Genomic DNA, 20332 nt, shown 5'->3' on the forward strand with positions numbered 1-20332 from the left:
CCTTTCCTGTCTCCTCTCTGCGGGGCTAGAAAACCATCCCGGAGCATGATATGTATTAAACCTGGGCTTTTTCTAATTTGGCCTGATTTGGATTATTGCGTTGGCGGAGAGGCTTATTGGGATGCAGAAACTTTCCAAGTACGTTTCCACCTGTTCATCCTCTTTCGTCAGACTTAGCGCGATCCTCCTGCTGCTCTGTCTTCTGGATGCTGCACTTACAGAAGTGGATCGCTACCCGAGACCTGACTTGATAAGGGAGAGTTGTAGAATCTGAAGACGATTGCTCCTCAAGCTTGGAACACTGGAGGATGGTGTTAAATAATTTCCAGGGCCTGTGATAGCTAAAGCAGCTAAAATTTAAACAAAATCATACTGACAGGCTACCCCGCTTTCTTTTGTCTTTTCGGCAACCTTGCTGAAATAGCGAGTCTCTCTCTCACTGTTTGCAGGAGGCTCTGACAAGCTTACCTTATAGAATCATTTCCCGGCTTTGACTTCTCTTTTCCCGTCACAAGACCATTAAAACTGAAGTTCAGGGGCTAGAGTTCAGAGGTTAAGAGCACTGGTGGTTCTTCCAGGGGTCCTGAGTTCAATTCCCAGCAACTACATACATGGTGGCTCACAACCATCTATAATGAGATCTGATGCGCTCTTCTGGTGCGCAAGTAAACATGGAAACAGAACCTTGTGTACGTAATAAATAAATTAAGTCTTAGAAAAAAATTAAGTCTTGGCTTTTGCTCTAGGCATGCTTAGTTTAAAAAAATAATTGAATTTCAGCTGGGCATGGTGGCACATGCCTATCCTTCCCCTACTCAGGAGGCTGAAGGAAAGGATCATTAGAGACCAATGATTGAAGTCAGCCTGGGCTACACAGTGAAATACTGTCTCAAAGCCGGGCTCAGGTCTATTGGTAGGATGGTTGCCTAGCGTGCAGGAAGTCCTGGGTACCAAACCCAGCATCCCATAATCGTGTTACAAGACTAAAATTTAGTACTTGGTAGCTGGAGGTAAAGGTCAGAAATTCAAGGCCATCCTTGGCTGCACAGCAAGTTCCAAGCCAGCCTGGGATACACAAGCACTGCCTCAAAAAAAAAAGTTATTGAAAATAAATAGTTTTACCACACAGTGGTTGCACACACCTTTAATCCCAGCACTTGGGAAGCAGAGGTAGGCCTGGTCTACAGAGCAAGTTCCAGGACAGCCAGGCTGTTACACAGAGAAACCCTATGCCAAAAAACAAAGTAGCTAGCTAGCTAGCTAGATGATAGATAGATAGATAGATAGATAGATAGATAGATAGATAGATAGATAGATGATAGATAGATGATAGATAGATAGATAGATGATAGATAGATAATAGATAGATGATAGATAGGTAGATAATAGATAGATGATAGATAGATAGATAGATAGATAGATGATAGATAGCTTTCTTTTTTTTCTTTTCTAATGTGAGAAATGGCTTTAGAGCAAAATTCTATTTCAAGTCCATTTAATTTTAGGTTTCTGCCCTTTTCTAGATTGTCTTTGTTTTTTTTTTGTTTGTTTGTTTGTGTTTTGTTGTTTAGGGGGTCAGTGATGGGGTTGGGCCCAGAGCCTAACACATTCTCCCCTATTGAGCTACACTCCCAGCTGACCTCTGTATTTTATTACCTTTTCATGTCATGTATTCACTTAAAGAATTGGAAAGGTATTCACGTTTGAGAGTTACAAACAGCTAGAAAAATAACTGAAATAACTTACCATGAACGGAAACAAGTCTTGCACGAGGTTATTTGTTTACAATTATTTGAGACAGAGCCTCACTGTGGAACCCTGGCTCACCTGGTACTTGCTAGGGAGACCAGGCTAGCTTCAAACTCACAGAATTCACCAGTGTTTGCTTCCTTGGTGCTGGGATTAAGTTACGTGCCTCCACGCACCGCCATTATTGCTTTATGTTAAAGTACATTTTCATGGGGGCGTGCACATGCCACCATGCATATGTGGAGGTCAGAGAACAGCTTAAGGGAATCCGAGTCACTGCCTAGAACCCTGAACTGATGCAGGCCAGCAGGTTTGGAACAGACTGCCTTCCCTACTGACTCGCCCCACAATCCCGCAAATGAAATTTTAAATGGTCTTACTACATTGGTGACTCTACTCTTTGGTGTATCAAAGTGATAATTACCTTTGACTTTATACCTTTCAGACCACACTCACCCCACATCTGAACCTGAGGGGGCATCGCACAACAAGAAAGATCTTAGACTTTGAGCAAATCAAGGGAATTGGTGAACTCTGGGTAAAATTCCCTTGGGAATGTTGCTGTGTGCCCTTTGTCTGGGAGAATAATAGAAACTTTGTATTTGGGTAGTCACTGGGGTGGACTGTTTCAAGTGACTGCAACTGCTAGCTTTTGGCCACCATACTCAGTATTCCCATAATATTTATTTATTTATTCATTTATTTTGAGATTATAATGTAGTTATAGCACTTCTCCTTTCCCTTTTCTCCTTCCAAACTCTCCCGTACATCCTTCCCCACCCTCCTTCAAATTCATGAGCTCTTTTTCATTAATTGCTACTATATGCATATATGTATGTACATATATATTCCTAAGTATATCCTGCTAAGTCTGGATAGTTCCTTGTGTGTATGTTTTCAAGGCTGCCTGTTATTTATGACGGGTGTAGTGGTGCAAGCCTTTATCTCAGCACCCAGGAAACTGAGGCAAGTGGATCTTGTGAATTCAAGGCTAGTCTACACAGCAAGTTCCAGGACAGCCAGGACTGGAGAGAGATATCCTGTCTCAAAGGAAAAATATTTATTTTTATTTTATGTGCTTGAGTACACTGAATGCAGAAGCATAGGTGCCAACAGAATCCAGAATTGGGCATTGTGACCCCCCCCCCAGATCTAGAGTTACAGACAGTTGTAAGCTGCCTTGTGGTCCTGAGGACAGAACCCTGATTCTCTTCCATATCAGCAAGTGCTCTTAACATCTGAGCTGTCTCTCCAGCCCCATGATTCTCATAACTGTATAGTGTGTTACTTTTATTTTCAAATAAATTTTGGCAATTCTGTGCCCTTTGAGTTTTCACATAAATGTCATAATCAACTGAACACGGTAGTGCACACCTTTAATCCTAGCACCCAGAAGGCAGAGGCAGGTGGATATAGGGAGTTTCAGGACACTTTGACCTACATGGTGAGACCCAGTCTCAAAATTAATTAATTTCAAAATGGAAGTGTCTACCTCTACAAAGAATGCTTCCTGGATTTTAAGATTTCTTTAAATCAATAGGTCAATTTGAAGAGAATCAGCATTTTAACATTGTTGAGTTATCCTATCCATGAACATTGTATGTCTTTCCATTTATTTGGTTCTCCTTGAATTTCTCGCACCAGTGCCTTGAGGTTTTCATTATAGATGTCTTGCACATATTTTGAACAACCGAGTGCATTTTTTATGGTGCCCATCAGTTTTAAAAAATGGTTCTTTTCACCAGGAAATACTTCATTCTTTGCTTTATGGTGGAGCAAACTGTTTCTTAGAGTAATTGCTACATTTCATTTCCGGCTCTGAACAGGCTTTGAAGATTCTGCCTAGCATCGCAATGCTCATGAAGAGTTGGGGGACCGGGGTTTGCCGATCCCTGAACTCCTACAGATGCCTATGTAAATCTTAGAAGACTCCGCAGGGTTAGTGTGGGTCCTGTTTGTCTCCTGATCTTGGAGAATGCTCCCTCTGTAGGACAGTTTGAGAACAGCAGGCACGAAAGAGATGGGTTCCCTGACTGCGGTGGGGATTTGGGGAAGGCGCACAAACCACCCTTCTGAGGGCTCTAGAGGCAGCCTCCTGATGCTCTTGCTGACTGAATTGAGATGACGATGAGCAGGTAGAGGGAGGTGAGGCCGTTCCTAACATCCTACAGCGTCAGAAACCCTGACTCTACCCACATACCCTCTCTGGTAGCCGCCCTGCTAGGAGTCTGACTCTTTGAGCATTTGCTCTCTGGAACCAATCACAGAGTAAGTCTGGACAAAGTCCAGGGTGGTTCAGGGGGGATCGTGTGATCTGGGCAGGGGCTTGTTAGTTCTTCTATTAAATAAATATTCTTTTCTCCTCTGGATGCCATCACTTGCGTCCCCCCACCCCCCACCCCCGTGACATCAGGACTCTGGTCCAGACTGCTGAGGAGTGCACGGTGGAAAACTTACCCCTTGAGGTTGCCTGAATGCAAGAATGGACAGACACACTTTATACTATCATGGTCATCACAGTCCTTTAGAGGAACAGCCAATACAATGAGAACACGTTACTAAGGGGTGCAGCATGTCTTCCACAATTCTGCCTGAATCTGTATGGTGACGTTGAGAACCTTGTACTTGCTCAGTCCGTGAAGCTGGATGCCTCAGCAGTTCAAAACCTGGCGGGTACCTGAAGAACCATCGGTCTTCAGTACATACTGGAAGAATGGCGAATATAGATTCCAGTGTCCACAAACAGCAGCAGATTCCGAGTGGATCCACTCGCCAACAAGGCATGAAGGCGGGCAGGAAAAGGCAACACTGCTTGTTTTCCTTCAGGTCTCTTTATATCGGGGCTGCAGTCAGAAAGTGCTGCCTTCTAGGGGAGGATCTTCCTCTCCAGTTCATCTTTCCAGAAAGTAGCCTCATAAGCCTGTCCAGAGGAATGCACCACGGTCGTCCAGTGTACAGTAAGCACATTTTATGGAGAAGATGCTGCATAATGTAGTACTTTCCTGTAGTGGTTGGTTCATGTGTGTCAACTTGAGACAAGCTAAAATCATCAGAGAGGAAGGAGCCTCGGTCAAGGAAATGCCTCCATGAGAGCCAGCTGTAAGGCATTTTCTCAACTGGTGATCAGTGAGGGGGGCCCAGTCCATTGTGGGTGGTGCCATCCCTGGGCTGATGGTCCTGGGTTCTATAAGAGAGCAGGCTGAGCAAACCAAGGGAAGCAAGCCAGTAAGCAGCACGTCTCTGAGGCCTCTCAGCAGCTCCCGTCTCCGGGATCCTGCCCTGTTTGAGTTCCTGTCCTGGCTTCCTTCAATAAAAGCAATGTGGAAGTGTAAACCAAATAAATGCTTTTTTCCCCAACTTGCTTTTTGGTCATAGTATTTTGTCGCAGCAATAGAAACCCTAACTAAGACATTTCCCTACACGCTCCACTTTCTGCACATAGGACTTGCCCACAGCAGCTCCTGTAGGAATCACCAGGCTCTTCCTTCACTCCCTCTTCTTGGCCCTCCTTTCTCCTCCTCATAGACACTCCGTGGACAGGTGCCTCCCCAGCTGTGAGATCTGCAGTCAGGAGAGCTGGCCATCCCCACAGTCAGATGTAGAAAGAGGACTCAGTGTCCCCTTTCTGCCCTCTCCTCATGGATGCCCATCTTTTCAGAAGCCTTTTTAGTTCCACTCCACATGTCCCTCTACCCCTTGCCCTGCAGCTCAGCCCAGCCCCAGCCATGTTTGGCAGCTGGGCTCATTATCTTTGCAATCTGACCTGGGTAATCTCCAGCAGGGCTGGATTTTTTATTCCTGACCCTTTTCACCTGGGCCCTGATCTTCTTAGACTCCAAGCCTTGGAGGAAGAACGTGAATTTTCCCAGGCTGTGAGGCTGTCAGGCAAAAGCATCACAGAACCTTAGTGACACGCCAAGAAATGATGCACAGATCCTTCCATCTTGCAAGCTGCTCTGGCACCGGGATTACCTGATCCTGGTCCTCTGGGCCTCTGAAATTCTATTCTTTTGCCTAATATGTCCTGTCCTTATAAGGTCATGGGTGTTGGGCACATGGTAACTCTCAATCACCATTGCCTACACCTCCATTCATGTCCTTCATCCCAGAAGGGAGTGTCCAGGTTCTAAGGATCAAGTGCTTTACAACCCCAATTGCCTTACCTTTAAACAAGGCCAGCCCTTCCCCCATATCTTGGCCACCTTCCCAGGCCAGGAGCAAGCAGTTAGGGCTGGCAGTGATTGGCTGGTCCAGTCCAACCTAGCCAGCCCCTCATAAACCCCTCCAGGTCAGAAGTCAGGGACATCTTTACCAAGCTACTGCTGGTGGGTCTATAGGATCCTCTCAGGGTAGAGTGAACACAGCTGCAGGGAGCAGGTGGTCCAGGAGATGGGGATCGCCAGGCAACTGAGTCACGAGTCATGCCCATTCAGTTAGGTCTGAATTCGTCTGTCTTTCCTATGGTGTCACAGTCTGATTTCCCTCTCTTCCTCTTCCTTTTCTTCACTATCATCTCCTCCCCTCTTACCCCTTCCCATGCATTTCTGTGAGTAGCCCTCCTCCTCTCTGCTCTGTCTCTAAAGCCTAAGTGGTAACTGCTCCTGTCCACTGTCCCTTTAAGTCCTTGTTTCTCTCCTGAGCTTTTTTTTTTTTAAATATAAATTAGAAGCCTGGACTGTGGCCCAGTGTGTAGAGTGCTTATCTAACATAGGAGAGGCCCGGAGGGAGGGTACTACAGAGATAGCAGCATGGTTAAGAGCACTGGCTGCTCTTCCAGAGGACTGGGGTGCAGTTCCCAGCACATGCATAGCAGCTCACACTTGTCTGTAACTCCAGTTCCAGAGTTTCTGACCTCCTCACACAGACTTACCTGCATGCAAAACACTAATAAATATAAAATAAAAATAAATTTAAAAAAAAAAGAGGGCCCTGGGTTTGGTCTCTAATTCTGCAAAAACTAAGCACTCTGGCGCACACCTGTAATTATGGCATCAGGGCTGGATTAGGAGGTTTAGAAGCATTAATCATCTTTAGCTACATAAAATAAAACACTGCCTCAAAATAACAAGATACACAAGTTATGATCGTACAGGAGAGTGGATATAGCTAAAGTGTTATTTGGGCTCCAATTTAGAAACAGAAGAAGTTGGTCTGGGTTCGGGAGTGCATATCTTGTAACCCCATCACTCAGGAAGCAAAGGCAGGTGGATCTCTTTGGGTTCAAGGCTAGCCTGGTCTATAGAACAAGTCTATAGAACAAGACTACACAAGAGAAACTGTCTCCAAAAGATCAGAAAGAAAGAAAAAGGGAGAAGGGAAGGAAGGGGTGGAGGGGAAAGGAGGGAGGAAGAAAAAGAAAGAAAGAAAAGAAAAAAAGAAAGAAAGAAAGAAAGAAAGAAAGAAAGAGGGAGGAAGGGAGAAAGGGAGGGGGGAAAAGAAGGAAGGAAGGAAGGAAGGAAGGAAGAAAAGAAAGAAAGACAAACAAAGGGAACCAGAGAGATGACTCAGGAGTTAAGAATGTTTCCTGCTCTCCCAGAGGGCCAGCGCCAAGCACCCATGTCAGGTGTCTTACCACCACCTGTAACTCAAGCTATAGGGGAACAGATGCCTTCTTCTGGCTTCTGCTGGCATTCACGCGTGTGAATTCACACTTACCTTTCCCTGGATCTCATATCTGCTCAAGCTCTCCTTCACTCCACAAGGAACACCATACTGCCCAGCTCTAACCACCCCAGTCTCAGCTGTATTCTTGATCCCTAGCTTTGGACTCAGAAACCCCAATTGGGATTTCTTTGTGCGCCAGAAAGTCTTGTTTCTGCTGTGAAGACAGGACTTGCGCTCCACCAGGCTGAGCAACTGGTGGGCAGACTCTTCAGTCCCACAGCCTTCTCACTGGAAAACAGTGCCTGCTATCCTCACAGTCCTTTGGGCAGAAGCTCAGGAGATGATGGGGACCAGGCTGGTCAGATTCTGATTGTGGATTCCCAAATTCACCCTTTTACTTAGTGTACCACATCCACAGAGGAGCTGGAACGCTGGGAATACGTAACTCAGCATCAACCTTGTCCCGCAATAGTCCTAAGAGTCATGTTTTGCCGGTCTATGATGATTCGTCCCTGCACCAAGCTAATTCTACCCCCATCTTGGCCACTTTCCCAGGCAGGGAGGAGGCATCCAGGCTTGACAGGGATTGGCTGGTTTAGAATGGCCCAGCCTCCCAGCCTCCAGAAGCCAGGGAGAAAGGAGTCCCAGAAGAGGAGTGGAAAGGTATGGTAGATTGCTGTTCCTGAGAGGAAGTGTCAGGCTGGGGGGCGGTGACATTGTAGGGACCTAATCTGGAGTAGGGAACGTACAACCCAAGGGCAGGGCAGGGCAGGGCAGGGCAGAAAGCCAGCTGGCCACACACAAATGCCACAGGGAGCCAGCTGGCCTTGGGCATGGTAGCTTCTGAATAACCAAACCCCTGGTTAGTTTTGCATAATTTAGGGAGGTCTTAAGTCCTGATCAATCTCTCTCCTCCCTATGTTTTGCTAGCCCTGCCCCCCCCCAACATCGTGCTCCTCCTTCCCTTCCTCATCTTCTCCACTCTTATTGCCCCTTCCCCTGCACTCCCCTGGATCTTACTCCTCCTCCTCCCTGCTTTGTCCTCTGTCCAGTGTCTCTGGAGACTCCTGCCTCTTTCCTGGACCTCACTGTTCTTCACTGTGCTGTTGATCCACCCAGCAGGATGTCACAGCTGAGCCTGTCCTGGCTGGCACTGGGGCCTGAGTGGGCCTCCCCATGGCATCTCCTGCTGCCCATTGGTGTCCTCTGGCTCCTGGCCCGAATTCTGACCCGAATCTATGCTGTGTATGGGAGCTATCATCGCCTTCGTTGTTTCCCTCAGCCTCCCAAACAGAACTGGCTTCTGGGCCATGTGGGCATGGTAAGTGTGGCATCAGGATGGGGAATGTCAGAGTGGATAGTCTTTTAAGGGGCCAGACATTGGGGCTCAGACTGATGGAGTGGGTTAGCTGATGATCTTTGATATGCCTTCCCTTCTCATCTCTCTGGGCTCCCACTCCAGTCTGCTGTGGCATTTCCAACTGTCTTCCTCACACTGAGGGATACTGAGAAGTTCTCAGGATGGGATCTACAGAGTGAAGACCCATGACCTTTCCTCAGTGTCTGCTTGTTAGAGTTGAGGTCTCCTGGGGGACTGTGGCAGTTCCTTTGTGTGAGCCCATCTCTGTCCTACAGTTCTGTAGTATGGATCTTTGATCTCTCTCCCTAACTGCACAGGTGGGGCACAGCTGGGCTATAGCAGAGTGCAGGCTGACTCCCCACCTCCCTTCCTGGGCCATTTCCTCCTTATCATGTTCTTCTATAAGATAGACCAGTGTTACCTGTTGTTGTGTTACCTGGATAAAATCTGTCCACTCATCCTCCATGAACCTTCCTTGACCCCACACTTTGAACTTTGAGTTCGATCTGCTCTCCCATTTAGGTGGCTTAGCTGCCGTAGTTTGGCTTGCAAATGGCCCAGTGTGGGCTGTGCACATAGGTTCCAGGTGCTCTGAGACTGGTGGTCAACCAGTGGGTGCTGGTGGGTGGCAGTTGCTATCAATTCTACTCCCCCGGAACCTGGCAAGGCTGGAGGTCCCTGGTGTGTGGCCCTTTCTCCAGGGGAAGAACTGGAGATGTTTTGGCCCAGCCAGGGCATAAAAGGTCATAGGCACACAACCTAACTTGTCCACTGGGCCTGAAATGTATACTTGGGCCTTGGGCATGTTCCTGGGAAGAACAAAACAGAGACAATGGTTTCCTTCATCACTTCAAAATCGAGACACAGGTTCACTTATGACGGAAGCTGTGTCACTTTCAGAGGCTGCAGAAGGCGCCGGCTGATGCTCCTGCAAAAGTGACTTAGTTATGGTTTTCTGAAGAAGGGGGACAAGTAGTACACACACACACACACACACACACACACACACACACGGAGAGAGAGAGAGAGAGAGAGAGAGAGAGAGAGAGAGAGAGAGAATGATACATCAAGGAGTGATGGGGACATTCTGAGAAATTTGTCCAAAACTGGTATTGTCATTATGCTGACATCAGAGCCTACTAACACAAACCTGCTATGTGTGGTTTTCTGTGCACCTAGGCTATCTGGTACCAATTGTTGTACAAATTTGTACATCATGGTGCTTTCCTTAACATTGTAGGCAATTTGTTATATCATGGTATTTATGTATCTGAATGTATCTAAACATAGAAAAGTATAAGAAAAATAGTAAGCAACAGAGCTTCTTTAACTTCATTGCAGCCATAAGAGATAAATTCACCTGTGCAGTCTATCTTTGACACAGGATCATGCATCTGCAGTCATGTGTACACACATACATATGTATACATATATGTAAAGCAGGGTAGAAGAGAGGAGGTCCATTGCATTAGGGGAATTGGTTTATGTCTTTGTGGAGATGGAGGAATACCTCACTATGCCATCTGCAAATAGGAATCCAGGCTATGACAACTCAGTCTTGGAACAACAATGTGAAAACCCAGGGGTGTGAAGGGGCTCAGGTGTAAATACTCGAGAGTTGTACAGTAATCTTTTTGTACACTGTGAAGATGTGTCACCCAGATTGGTTTAATAAAAAGCTGAATGGCTGCTGAGCAGTGATGGTGCATGCCTTTAATCTCAGCACTTGGGAGGCAAAGACAGGTGGATCTCTGAGAGCTCGAGGCCAGATAGGTCTATAGAGCGAGTTCCAGGACAGCCAGAGCTGCAACACAGAAGAAACCTGTCTTTAAAAACAATAAATAAATAAATAAATAAATAAATAAATAACTGAATGGCCAATACCTAGGCAGGATTTGGGGGGCAGAGAAGACCCTGGGAAGAAGGCAGAGACGTGAAAGGACACAGCAAGAAGGTGGGCACTATGGAGACGAGGCCATAAAGTCACAAAACAGAAAGTAAATAATAGAAATGGGTTGATTTAAGTTATAAGAGCTAGTAAGAAACAAGCCTGGGCTATTGGCTTAACTTTCATAATTAATAATAAGTCTTTGTGTCATGATTTGGAAGCTGGCAGGTGGGACAGAGAAAGACTTATGACACCAGAGCTCAACATCACCTCAAGGACCTGAATTTTGATATCTGATGCCAGGAGAAGATGGATGTACCAGCTTTGGAAAAGGGATCAAATTTTCCCCTTCTCTGGGTTGGATGGTGTTGTCCACACTGCCTACCAATGCAAAGAATAGTTCTTTTTGAAACACCATCACAGATGCACCCAGAGGTCATGAGCATCCCTACCTAGGCATCTCTCAACCCAGCCAACTCGATCCCTGAGATAAACCACCTCGGGAGATGATTGTGTTTGTGTTGCTTGCAGATAACTCCTACAGAGCAGGGCATGAAGACATTGACTCAGCTGATAGCCACCTACCCTCAGGGCTTCATGCTGTGGATCGGTCCAATGTTCCCCACTATCACTCTGTGCCACACTGACATCGTCCGCTCTATCCTCAATGCCTCAGGTACCCAGGGGAGCTGGCGGTGGTGGGAATCGGAGGGCTTCCAGTTCCTAACCACATATTTCAGCATGGCTCCTATAGTGGTCCAGTCCCTCCTTTCTCCCATCAGCCTCTCTGCCCTCTTCGTAGTTTTACCAGCTCCCACACGACTGTCCTTTCTGCACCTACCTAGAGCTTGGTGTTCTGGGATGTTCCAGGTTCCCAGGTGTCTTCCTTCTAAGATCCTATCCTAGAGGAAGTCAATTCTTGAGATAGAACTTGATGAGATGCCAGGCGGTGGTGGTGGTGCACGCCTTTAATCCCTGCACTCAGGAGGAAGAGGCAGGCAGATCTCTGTGAGTTCGAAGCCAGCCTGGTCTACAGAGTGCCAGGACAGGCTCCAAAGCTATAAAGAAGCCCTGTGTTGAACTCCCCTCCCAAAAAAGAAAAGCACTTGACAGGAACAACCCTAACCTTGTGTTGTCAGAGGGAGTGGGGCCTTGATAGCTAAGTGGAAGGGTGTGGTCTCTGCTAGAATATGTGCAAAAGCTTCCTGGGAAAGGAGTTGTTCAAGCCATGTCTGTGGGCATGAGTAAGAATATTGAAGGCAAGTCCAGGTGTCCCCAAAGGCATCAGAAATATCTGAGACCAAGGCCCAGAACCAGAAAAGAACCTCCCCAGGTTCAGAGCAGAGAGCAAAGAGGCTATTATTTCAATACCATCCAACTCTGCTGAGTTGATCTTTCCACCCTGCCCAGCTGGTTGATTGCCTTATGTCGACTGGTGTCTTGTCAGGGTCCAGAAATCGCCCCGCAAGACACCCGTCACAGCCTAGCCCCTTTCTCCTGCATTCTCGTCTTCCCATCTGGGGACAGACCAGGCTGAGAAGGGAAAGAGAAGCAGCACCACAGCTCTGTCCCTTGCCAGGCATGAGCCTGACACCCTCTGGCTGCCAACTTCTTTCAATTATTCCCTGGAACTTGAGCACCTGAATCGACCACCCCACTTTACTTTTTAAAATATTCATGGGAGGGCATGTTTGTGTGTGCACGTACAGGCATGCATTTGCCGTGGCACATGTGTGGAGGTTAGAGGGCACCTTGGGTGTTGACCCTTGCCTTGCATCTTGCTTGTCCCTCATTGTCTGCTCCTGTATATACACACCACTTGGATAGACCTCAAACTTCAGGGGCAGGTGGACAACCCTCTTGTATCTGACTCCTATCTTACCATGATAACACCGCGATTGCAGGCATGTGTTGTCTCATCTGGTTCGGAGGATTCATGCTCTGGTCCTCAGACTTGTACGACAAGTGCTTTTATCCACCGAGTCACCTCCCCAGTCCAGACCACCCACTTTCACGAAGCCCATGCTCTTTACTCCAGGTGGGCACTGGGCTGCTGGATCCAGCTTGTCCACAACTGAGGTCTCTAGCTGATAATGTAATTTGTATCAGGCGGACAGGCTGGGCTATGAAAATGATGTCCCTTCATCTTTCTAACCTGGACATGCCCTGTCTCATGTCTGATTGTGTTGCTTATGTCTGGGACCCAGAGTCCTTCTGAGAAATGATAGATGCTTTATCTGGCTTGTATCCAAGGTAAATTTTTAAGAATCTCTAGGTGAGATCAGTGGGTCATAACCTGGGTCACACCTGGTTTATTAATTGAGCTTTTGCTGTTTTGAAGACAGTGTTTCGCTGGTTTTGCTGTTCAGTTCAGGTTAGCTTCATACTCTGGATTTTCTTGCTTTAACCTCTTGAGTGCTGGAGATTACAAGAGCCACAATTTCTTAGTTATTTTTCTGTTGATGTGGTAAAACACCATGAACAAGGGAACTCACAGAGTGCAGAGTTTATTTTAGATTATGGCTTCGGAGGGAGAGTTTATAATGGTGACGGAGGCACGGTGACAAGAGCAGGAAACCAAGAGATCACATACTCTACCTTAAACTCAAAGAAGAAGGAGAAACCTAAAAGTAGCTAGAGTCTATGGACTCTTAAAACCCCGACGCAACTGAGGTATTTCATCCAGCAAAGCAACACCTGCTAAACCTCCCGAAACAGTGCCACTAGCTGGGGAACAAGTAATCACGTACATTGGCCTCTGGGAGACATTCCCATTCAAAACACCATACATAATCATTCTCAGATCTTGTCAGCAGCTTGTCTGAGGTATACACAGAGGTCTGTCAGATAGTCTCTGGTCCATGTTATATAGCCTGAGGCATCATGCTGCCAAGGTGGTTACATGTGCTAAGGCCGTGCCATGTCATGTTAACCCTTTTGTGTCAATGTGATGTGTTCCATATCTGTTCAGGAGATGTCAGCTACCTAGGGTGCCTAGATGGCAAGGACATAGGTTCCCATAAATGTCACAGAGTGTTGGAATGGGATCAGGTATGGCAGACATGTTAGACTATGCAGAAGCCGTGGGAAGCAGTACTGCAGCATAATGTAGCATGTCAAGTTGTACCTTTGACTTCCCTGCTGCTACTACTGCTGCCTGGTCCAGTCTTCTCTTACTTTCAACTTCATTTTGCTTCCTCTGTCCTTGGGTCTTTTCATGGCATGTGGACTTTGGAGGGTAAGGGCAGACTCCTGGAAAGGATCATAACCGGTCATCCGTGGTCTGCCTTTACTCACTCCATGACCCCCGACTGTCTTTGTTCATGTTAGCTGCAGTTGCCCTCAAGGATGTGGTACTCTACAGCTTTCTGAAGCCTTGGCTTGGTGAGTATCTGCAGACGAGGGACAAAGGGATCCTTGGGAGTCAGGGAAAGGTGCTAAGTCTTGCCTAACACTATGGCCGCTCCTTCAGGGGATGGGCTCTTGGTGAGTGCTGGTGACAAGTGGAGCCGCCACCGTCGTATGCTGACCCCTGCCTTTCATTTCAACATCCTGAAGCCCTATGTAAAGATTTTCAATGACAGCACCAACATCATGCATGTGAGTCCCTGGAACCCAGCTTCATAACATTCTCCTCTTTCCCAAACCATGGCTATTCCTGTATCTGTGTGGCTGGAACCTAAGATAAGGAGGCTGGTTCTGGGTCACAACTTGAGATTAGGCAGGGTCTCAAGGAGTCAAGGTCTGATTCCAGTCCTCTGTCTTTCTGTCCAGGCCAAGTGGCAGCATTTGATCTCCAAAGGCAACACCCGTCTGGACATGTTTGAGCATGTCAGCCTCATGACTCTGGACAGTCTGCAGAAATGTGTCTTCAGCTTTAACAGCCACTGTCAGGAGTGAGTCTGTGTTCTGGGCCTCATAACCCAAAGGAGGGAGGACTGGTCAGGGAATCAGAGTGGCCTTCCAAAAATGTTTCAGAACTAACACTGAAAGACCTGGGAAAGGAGAAAGCGATCCTTCCTTCCAGGAAGTGCGATTGTTTCAATAAAGCCGCAAAGATGGGGACAAGCAGAACTTGTGGGGTAGGAAGTGGGAGGCACCTTGGAAGTGAAACTCAAGAGCTTAGCAGTGGCTAGATTGTAAGACCAGTGTAAGACCAGGAAAGGTGTACTTTAGCCTCTGGTCCCTGGGAGACGATGAAGGTGTCAGTGCTTGTGTTAGTCCTATTTCCAAAAATGTGGCAAAGGACTCGAGAGAGCTTGAAATGAGGCTTATTCTGGCTCAGGGTTTCAGAAGCCTTAGTCAATGGTCCATCGGCTCCATTGCATTTGAGCCGGTATAATAGCATACCACAGCCAGAAGCACCGGTTAAAAGAGTCTGATGCCCCATGGCATCCAGAAACAGACAGACAGACAAAGAGGCAGACTGATAGACTATCCACATTGAGAGCATACTTAATGCCCTAATTCCTCCCTAGATGCCACATCTTGAAGTTCTATGGCCTTGAATGTTCTATAGGGGCCTTGGAGAGAAGGCTCTTGCAGGGGACCTGGGTTTGATTCCTAGCACCCATGAGGAAGTTTACAACTATCTGTAACTACGGGTCCAGGTGACCCAACACACTCTTCTACTCTTCAAGGGCACCAGGGTCCATATAGACATCAGGCAAAACACATAAAATAAAATAAATAAATAAATTTTTGAGACAAGTTCTCATTTTATGAGTTTCAGCTGTCCAGAAACTCATTATGTAGACTAGGCTGGCCTCAAAATCTACCTGCCTCTACCTCCAGGGTGCTGGGATTAAAGGCTTGTGCCATCATGCCCAATGAAATAAATAAATAATAAATAAATATTTAAATAAATATGTGAGTTTTAAGTACATATATATATGAATAAATAAATATATAATATATGCATGAGCTTAAGAATACACACACACATATACCTCAGGGAGATAATTCTAAGTTACAGCAGAGCTGACGATACCTCCTTCCTTAAGCTTGGACCTCATTCTTTTCCAATATGACCCAGGGTTCAGCTCACCTATTAATGTTGGTGCTTCCATGGTTGATTTATCTAGTCTCTTCATGAAGTCAGTACTGAGAGCTGTCTGCACTGTGGTTTGGGGGCACAGGGTGTGGAGGCAGCTCATAGACATATGACGAATTCATTGAGAGTTGAATCTCAGGGCTGATTTCACTCTACCTCAGTGGCCAACTGTTCCTGGCTACTCCATTCACAGTGGCTCCTGGCTGCTGGTAAGACGCACAAGATTCAAGTATTTTAAATTGCTGTCTCCTTTGCCTGAATCCTGCAGGAAGCCCAGTGAGTATATTGCTGCCATCTTGGAGCTCAGTGCTCTAGTGGCCAAAAGGCAACAGCAGCCTCTGATGTACGTGGACCTGCTGTACCGTCTCACCCGCGATGGGATGCGCTTCCATAAGGCCTGCAACTTGGTGCACGAATTCACTGATGCTGTCATCCAGAAACGGCGCCACACCCTCCCCAGTCAGGGTTTGGATGACTTCCTTAAGTCCAAAGCTGAGTCCAAGACTTTGGACTTCATTGATGTGCTGCTGCTGATCAAGGTGGGCTTCTCAAGAAGCAGGATGGATATTGATGCCAAATGTTAAGTCGAATAACCTGAACTTAATGCAGGGGGCACTGTGGGTACAGGGTGTGTGGGGTTGGGAAAGTCATGGCCTGCATAGGCAGGTTTTAGAGATGATCCTGGAAAGCAGGCTTCATGAGACTGCCAAGATGAAACTTTGAAGAGCCTGAGCTTTTTACAGTTCAGTACATCACCGTATGACATTTATATCTGCACACACACACACACACACACACACACACACACACACACACAGAGGCAACTGCACCAAATCAATGATCACAGCAGCCCTTAATTAGTCACGGCAACAGGCACAACCAGAATAGGCGTTAGCAATGGTTTTTCCCACCTTTCCAGGGGATGAAGTATTTACCTGTATGTGCAGCAAGGTTTACACTGCAGAGAAAGGGCTGTGCATTATCATCTGTGGTTCATGTAGAATAACAGGTACTCCTGAGCCCAGTTCCCCTCAAGATGGTAAATAGTGAGCCAAGAGGGAGGGAGGGAGGAAGGAGAGAGAAAACTTCCTTCTGGAGTTGAATGGGTTCTCTGCAGGACAAAATGCATAGATTTGCAAAGTATGTTTTAATGGGTAAGATAAGAATCCTTGGATCGAGCTCTTTTGAATATGAGTAAAAGTCTTCGGAGTAAAGCTTTACTTCTAATTTCCAAGGCGAGTTGCGTTACTCGCCTTCATATCAAGTTGTTGTCCATTCCTCATCGAGCAGAAACATGGTGTGTAGCACAATTAATAGAAACTCAGAGACAAAAATTCTGAAGGTCAGAAAAGTAAAACAGTCACTGACTCTTATTTCTACCTCTGTCTGAAATGGTGATCCTGCCTCTAGGAATCTCAGAATGAGACTGAGCCTGAGAGCTATCTCCTCCCATTTTATAATCCTCTCTAGTTCTGGGATTAAAGGTATGCACCACTATCACCTAGTTTCTATGGCAAACTAGCATGGCTACTGGGATTAATGGTGTGTGTCATTGTGGCTACTAGGATTAAAGTGTGTGTGTCATTGCTGCCTGGGCTGTGAGGCTAGCCAGTGTGGCTGTTTTACTTTTCTGATCTTCAGGCAAACTTTATTTATTAAAATACAAATGAAATGCCACTACATTGGTGACATTTTTATGTCTTGTCTCCAGGATGAAGATGGAAAGCAGCTGTCAGATGAGGACATCAGAGCAGAGGCTGACACCTTCATGTTTGAGGGTGAGGGTCCTATTGTGGGACTAGGGAGCAGACAGGGGTTTCTTCATCTTGAGACTGGTAAGGAAGGACCTGGAATCCTTCCATTCTACCCTTCTTTCCCCTTCCCATCCCTGGGCTTCTTTACCTGGGTGCTGTCCACCCAGTAGTGCTGAAGCAGTGCAGAGATCCACGCCTGTCTGTCTGTTCTATCAGGTCATGACACCACGGCCAGTGGACTCTCTTGGATCCTGTATAACCTAGCGAGGCACCCAGAATACCAGGAGCGCTGCCGGCAGGAGGTGCAGGAGCTGCTGAGGGGCCGAGAACCCGAGGAGATTGAATGGTGAGTGTAGGTCTTCCTGGCTCATTCCTCTCTCCTCGGCTCTCCTCCTCAAGTAAGAAAGAGTCCCTCTTTTGGATGACTCGCTTATATTTGTCATGGACACAGAATGTAGGACCAGAGGATAGACCTGGTATAAAGCCTGGCTAACAAGAAAAGACTTTTGACTTTGGAGCAGAAAAACTTGTGTTGCTGGGAGAGCAGAGATAAGTATAAGGAAAAAATGGCAACATTTTCCATGAGTTCAGTGAAAGTACTTGTCCTAGTCTCTTTTCTCTCCAACTGATGCTTTCTTCCACGACTGTTTATTCTTCTCCTGTACCCTAGACCTTTCTTTAGTTCTGTGTTCAGAGGCTTCTAGATGACATTTGGGCATTAAAGTGTCCTGGAGCTAGAGAGATGGCTCGGCTCAGAGAACTTTCCAGCATCCACATCTGGTAGCTCACAGCCACCAGGAACTCAGTTCTCCTGGATCTGGAGCCCTGACCTGCACACACACACACACACACACACACACACACACACACACACCACTTACAAATAAAATAACCAGGTACAGTAGGGAACACAGCTTTAACCCTAGCACTCAAGAGGCCCTCTGAGTCCCTGGTCAGCCTAGTCTACATAGCAAGTTCCAAGATAGCCAAGGCTATGTGGAGAGCCTCTGTCTCAATAAACTAAACTAAAATAAAATGGCAATCTATGTGCTGCCCCTGAGTCATCCATCCATCCATCCATCCATCCATCCATCCATCCATCCATCCAGTCTTCCCTAAGGAAACCCTTCTATGTTTTGTGTTCAGCTCCATTTTGGTTCCAGGAACCAGGAAGGGAGAAGGCCAAGGACTGGTCTGAAGGTTGCAATTCGGCAGGAGATTGGTCCTAATTTAGAATACTTCCTAATTCTCTGTTGTTCCAGTCACCACATATTTGGTTCACCTTGGACTTATTTGAGCACAGTGAGAAAATATTTCATTGATCCGCATGGGTTTCCAGCCTCTCTCTTGCTCCTTGAGTAATAGTTCAAAGTGTTTCTTTAGGGACGACCTGAACCAGCTGCCCTTCCTGACCATGTGCATCAAGGAGAGTCTGCGGCTGCATCCTCCGGTCCCTGTCGTCTCTCGACGCTGCACCCAGGACATTGCGCTCCCAGATGGCCGGATCATCCCTAAAGGTGCCCATGGAACAGGGAAGGAGGGTTCTGGATAGGTGGCACAGTCTTTACAACTCTCTCTTCTCCCTCAGGTGTCACCTGCCTCATCAGCATCTTTGGGATTCATCACAACCCATCTGTGTGGCCGGACCCTGAGGTGCCGCCTGTCTTACTACCTAGTCTCATATATAATGGGGAGGGGACAGGGCTTCGACCTAAGAAATCAGACCTCACCTTCCTCAGAACACTCAGGGCTCTGTCCCTGTTTATACTGAGAGGTTACTCATCCACCTTGGCTCAATGTCTTCTGCAGGTCTATAACCCCTTCCGCTTTGATCCTGAAAACATGAAAGACAGATCACCGCTGGCATTTATTCCCTTCTCAGCAGGGTCCAGGTGAGGCAGAGGCTTGGGTTAACGGAGTGGGGTCTGGGGCTGACAGTAGGAATGGGGGGAATTGAGATGGTCGGGTTCTGGGTCTCCTTCTTGCTCTCTACTGAACTTATTCACAAAGGTCTGGAGCGTAGGGGTTGAGGGGTGAAGGGCTGCTGCTCTGTGCTCAGAGCCCTGCTCTCGTCTGAATTGGGCGCAGAGGCTGCAAGAGCTTTGGGGCTACAGATGTCCAAGTGCTGTCCCAGGCGCGTCACGGTTCCTCCTGCACCTCTGGCTGATCAGGCTTGGTAGGGACCGGTCAGATTGGGTTCTACGGTACCTGGTTGGGTCCCAGTGTAGTCAGAGTCCCTACCCCGCTCTCCCGCAGGAACTGCATAGGACAGACTTTTGCCATGAGCGAGATGAAGGTGGCGCTGGCGCTCACACTGCTGCGCTTCCGCCTCCTGCCAGACGACAAGGAGCCGCGCAGGCAACCGGAGCTGATCCTGCGCGCGGAGGGCGGGCTGTGGCTGCGGGTGGAACCATTGAGCACGGGCACACAGTGACCTGGGGCCACCCCACCCACCCAACTACCTCTGTGGAGCCCAGAATAATCAGAGCTGTCACCCATATCTGAACCTTGCCAAATGCCAGAAGGGGGATGCTATGTATGGTTCCTGCGTGTGGATTGAGGGAGGCCGGCTGGTACCCTTGACTTCCTCTAATTAACAAGAGGTCTTTATAGTGAAGGTGTATTCTCCTCCAGCCAAGCTGAACTACTCTATAGACATAGAAAGCCAAGGGAAGGTAGGTCTGTGCAAGAGAGGGTCCAGGATGAAGGGCAAGTCTGAGCTCTGTTTCTCACGGCAAATCCTTTATTTCAGCTCCATTTCCACTACATTGACCTCCATTCTAACCACTCGATAGACCCGTCTTCTCTCACCTCGGAATTATTTAATTATTTTTCTTAGAGGGGGAAAGGGAGGGGAGGAGGCACTAAATTACTGTGCTTAGTAAACCTAAAGCCTGGAATTTTTTAATTGTCTTTTTTTTTCG

General features: G+C 47.2%; 1 protein-coding gene and 1 long non-coding RNA gene across 3 annotated transcripts; one reads left to right on the forward strand and one right to left on the reverse strand.

Moving 5' to 3' along the window:
* Positions 1-1551: 1551 nt before the first annotated feature.
* Positions 1552-8015, reverse strand: LOC126504116 (uncharacterized). Of its 2 annotated transcripts, none has more exons than XR_007592506.1 (2): positions 7405-8015; positions 1552-4948 (listed from the first exon to the last, which is right to left on the reverse strand). It is a non-coding gene; the product is annotated as an uncharacterized lncRNA (long non-coding RNA). The 2 variants fall into 2 exon arrangements; XR_007592505.1 differs by having other exon boundaries at positions 1552-5053.
* A 274-nt stretch (positions 8016-8289) lies between these two features.
* LOC126504115 (cytochrome P450 4F1) lies at positions 8290-20308 on the forward strand. Its single transcript, XM_050146154.1, has 12 exons — positions 8290-8674; positions 11133-11277; positions 13932-13985; positions 14074-14201; positions 14376-14497; positions 15923-16193; positions 17366-17432; positions 17625-17754; positions 18792-18925; positions 18997-19061; positions 19218-19300; positions 19665-20308. The coding sequence occupies exons 1-12, from the start codon at positions 8477-8479 to the stop codon at positions 19840-19842; spliced, it is 1575 nt and encodes a 524-aa protein (XP_050002111.1). The 5' UTR covers positions 8290-8476; the 3' UTR covers positions 19843-20308.
* Positions 20309-20332: the final 24 nt, after the last annotated feature.

The sequence above is a fragment of the Alexandromys fortis genome, unplaced genomic scaffold, assembly GCF_014885135.2.
Source record: "Alexandromys fortis isolate MF-2015 unplaced genomic scaffold, M_Fortis_MF-2015_v1.1 scaffold_42, whole genome shotgun sequence".
In the NCBI taxonomy this organism is placed as follows: domain Eukaryota; kingdom Metazoa; phylum Chordata; class Mammalia; order Rodentia; family Cricetidae; genus Alexandromys; species Alexandromys fortis.

What these genes read in the sequence shown, in the direction of transcription:
- LOC126504115 (XM_050146154.1), top strand. Translation starts at nt 8,477, where the DNA reads ATGTCACAGCTGAGCCTGTCCTGGCTGGCACTGGGGCCTGAGTGGGCC. An exon ending in ACAGCACCAACATCATGCAT is followed by an intron (nt 14,202 to 14,375) that starts GTGAGTCCCTGG and finishes CTTTCTGTCCAG; the next exon opens with GCCAAGTGGCAGCATTTGAT. An exon ending in CTGTGTGGCCGGACCCTGAG is followed by an intron (nt 19,062 to 19,217) that starts GTGCCGCCTGTC and finishes TGTCTTCTGCAG; the next exon opens with GTCTATAACCCCTTCCGCTT.